This window comes from Mustela nivalis, assembly GCF_964662115.1.
Source record: "Mustela nivalis genome assembly, contig: HAP1_SCAFFOLD_2607, whole genome shotgun sequence".
Classification (NCBI taxonomy): Eukaryota; Metazoa; Chordata; class Mammalia; order Carnivora; family Mustelidae; genus Mustela; species Mustela nivalis.
This window is the reverse complement of record NW_028134058.1, coordinates 17,798-21,598: the sequence shown is the minus strand read 5'-3', so window position 1 is coordinate 21,598 and position 3,801 is coordinate 17,798. Positions and strand designations below refer to the sequence as shown.

Here is a 3,801-nt window from a genome sequence, read left to right as displayed (position 1 = left end):
CACACTGCTCATGGGAAGAAGTTTCTGTGTGCATAGCTCTGGCTCACGGGAGTGGACAGGATGGCTTCTCTAACAGAAGCCACTCTCCTTGGCCTCTCCAGCCACAGCATATCTTTGTCACTATTGAATCCTGCTTGTGGCATGGACTGCAGTGTTTCCTTTGCCTTTCATGGGAAAAGGAAGGGGCAGGGAGAGCCACTGGGAGGCATGGGAGATAAGTTGGGGCAGAGGTTCATGGTGGAGCACCCAGAGTGGGCCTGCATGTGCAGACGGGAGCAACCTCACGTGCTTAATAGAGGGATGGGGGAAGGGCTCTAAGCCTGCACAGAAAATACCATGAAACCCATGGTTGCATCATGAGGGAGACCTCTCCTGGCTCAGAGCAATGCTCCTCCACAGGGCACAACTTGTACCTCCTTTTCCTCCCGGAAACATTTGGCAGTGTCTGGACACATTTGGTGGTCACCTGGCAACAGGTGGGCAGAGGTCAGAGATGATCCTAAACATCCTCCGATGCACAGGACAGCCCCACACAACAAAGAACTCTCCAGCCCCAAGTGTCAGTAGTGCCGAGACTGACAAAGTCTGGGGTCAGTCCAGGGCAGGGGTCACTCTGCCTGACAGAGTATCTCACATAAACTCCAACCATGACTGAAGTAAGAGCAGGCTGGTCTATGAGACAGAGCACCCAGAGCTGGTATTGCAGAGACAGACTCTCTACAACATCTGTGCAAGACAGTGTGGAAGCTATTTGGTGGGAAGAACCCAGATTGGGGCCTGTGATCCAACCCCGGCAATGACGTTCCATCTTAAGAACCAAATCTTTGGCTCCTCTGAGCTTTGCTTACTTTTACCTATGACACCTGAATGACAGTGTCTTCTCTGTGGCTTGCTTCAAGGAATATGGCACAGAATAGATGTTCATCAATATTAACCACTGATGGTATATGCTCTGCCCATGCCTACACACACCCACACCCACACCCACACATTCATGACCACACACATACACACGTGTGTGCACACCACTGTAATTAAAAAAGAGCTATAGAAATATTACAAATGAGAATTCTGGATACAGAGTCTGGCAATTGTAGCTAAGAGTCCGTAAATCCTCTACCCAAAGGCAAGGAAGACTTTCCATAAGCTAGCTGCTTCCAGGGAACCCAAGAATGGAGACAGAGAGCCAGAATATTATACAAGAATACAGTATAAATATGAAAGGGAAAAAGAAAAAAACATTCCTTAGTCATCCCTGACTAAATGTCACCAATACTCTAATGAGCTGGGATTAGATGTTAATGCCATACTTCCTGCTGTCTGATAACTTACAGTCTGCCTGGTTACTAAGAACTGAGTTAACTGGTCAGTAAGCTGCATAGCTGTCATCCCATAGTGTGGGTTCACTCACTCCAATTACTCCTTCTGTGGCCTTCATGACTTCTCTCCCATGAGGGAACCTCCCCCACATATTGCCTTTAATATGTATTAGAATAGGCAGATCCCCATTCTGACAATAGTCCAGTCTGTTGCTGAGGGTGGGCAGACTAAGGAAGGATCCCTCATATGGTTGAACTTTTACCTAGGCTTTATTCTGTCTCTATGGGGATTAACAATTTTTTAAAAAATATTCTTCTTATTTATTTATTTGACAGAGATCACAAGTATGCAGAAAGGCAGGCAGAGAGAGAGAGAGAGGGGGAAGTAAGCTCCCTGCCGAGCAGAGAGCCTGATGCAGGACTCTATCCCAGAACCCTAAGATCATGAACAATGTGAACATTCATGAAGGCAGAGGCTTAAGCCCATTGAGCTACCCAGACACCCCAGATTAACGCTTTTTAAAAAAGTAACTTCCAAATGTAATCAACTTTTAACAAGGCTTGAATTTTTTCAAGTTGGTTTTTTTTTTTTTTTAAGATTTTATTTCTTTATTTGACAGAGAGAGAGAGATCACAAGTAGGCAGAGGCAGGCAGAGGGGGAGGGGGAAGCAGGCTCCCCCATGAGCAGAGAACCAAATGCAGGGCTCGATTCCAGGACCCTGAGATCGTGACCTGAGCTGAAGGCAGAGGCTTAACCCACTGAGCAATCCCAGGTGCCCCGAATTTTTGGTAGTGTAAAAATAGGATCAGCTTGGGGATATTCCTCTCTAAAAATCTAAGAAAGCATAGATTAAATGAAATTTCTATGCATTTACATAAAAAAAGTAACTTACAGCATTTTCCCATGCTCATCATAAAGAGAGGAAAAGCCCTCCTCGACTGGGGATTACCTCTGCTGGGCTCAGGTCCTCTATCACCATCTTGCTCAGAAGACTTGGACAGGTCACTTCCCCTCTCTGGGCCTCAGTGCAATATTTGTAAGCCCTCTTCCAGCCCTGACGATCCCCCATAAGCTGCCTTCACGTCCCCCATATAAGCACACTCCTACCTACTGTCTCTTTCACTCATTTATCTCATATGCACATACCTTCTCCTATTCTATAGCATGCAGTGATGGTGTTCCAGATGCCTGAGCTTTTTCTCAAGAAAGCCCCCTGTGATGATTTTGTATCTGGCTGATGACAGAGGGGATAACACATGGAAAAAGCCAATTGGTCCTCCCCTGTGGTGGGGTTCATTCTCCTGGGCCTCTCAGCGCACCCTAAGCTGGAGAAAATGTTCTTTGTGCTCATCCTCCTGATGTACCTGGTGATCTTACTGGGCAATGGGGTCCTCATCCTGGTGACCATCCTTGATGCCCGCCTGCACACACCCATGTACTTCTTTCTGGGGAACCTCTCCTTCCTGGACATCTGCTACACGACCTCCTCAGTCCCCCTCATTCTTGACAGCTTCCTGACACCCAGGAAAACCATCTCCTTTTCAGCCTGTGCCGTGCAGATGTTTCTCTCTTTTGCTATGGCAGGGACAGAGTGTGTGCTTCTGGGCATGATGGCATTTGATCGCTATGTGGCCATCTGTAACCCCCTCAGGTACCCCGTGGTCATGAGCAAGGCTGCCTATGTCCCCATGGCTGTCAGCTCCTGGGCTATTGGTGGTACGGCTTCTGTGGTACACACGTCTTTGACAATTCAGCTGCCTTTCTGTGGGGACAATGTCATCAACCACTTCACCTGTGAAATCCTGGCTGTCCTGAAGTTGGCCTGTGCTGACATCTCCATCAATGTGATCAGCATGGGGGTGACCAACGTGATCTTCCTGGGGGCCCCAGTTCTCTTCATCTCCATCTCTTATGTGTTCATCATTGTTACCATCCTGAGGATCCCCTCAGCTGAGGGGAGGAGAAAGGCTTTCTCCACATGCTCTGCCCACCTCACTGTGGTGGTCATCTTCTATGGGACGTTATTTTTCATGTACGGGAAGCCCAAGTCTAAGGATCCCCTGGGGGCAGAAAAACAAGACCTTTCAGACAAACTCATACCCCTTTTCTATGGGGTGGTGACCCCCATGCTCAACCCCATCATCTACAGCCTCAGGAATAAGGACGTGAAGGCAGCTGTGAGGAATTTGGTCACTCAGACATGTTTCACCCAGTGATGGAGGGCTTCCTCTGTTTTCCTACCCTATGGGATAAAGGACCTCTGATCATTATAGTTGCCATCCAAAAGACAAGTCATGTTGTCCAGAATCCTCTCTTGCCCTTCTGTCCATTTTCAGAGAATGATGAACTTTTCAGAGTATATCTTATGAGTTCTAGCCATACAGCTGAGAGTTTTGACAGATGCCACACAACAGATCTCTAACTGAATACACAAAGACATTCTGAACACATAATAAAACCAAGGAGAAAGGAGCCAGTCA

At 47.4% G+C, this 3,801-nt stretch overlaps 1 protein-coding gene across 1 annotated transcript; it reads left to right on the top strand.

Annotated features, from left to right (window-relative positions):
- Window positions 1–2,577: 2,577 nt before the first annotated feature.
- Window positions 2,578–3,537, top strand: LOC309858492 (olfactory receptor 2S2; the record flags this gene model as incomplete). Its single annotated transcript, XM_082751171.1, has 1 exon — window positions 2,578–3,537. One exon carries the CDS (start codon window positions 2,578–2,580, stop codon window positions 3,535–3,537), a length of 960 nt encoding a protein of 319 aa, XP_082607297.1.
- Window positions 3,538–3,801: the final 264 nt, after the last annotated feature.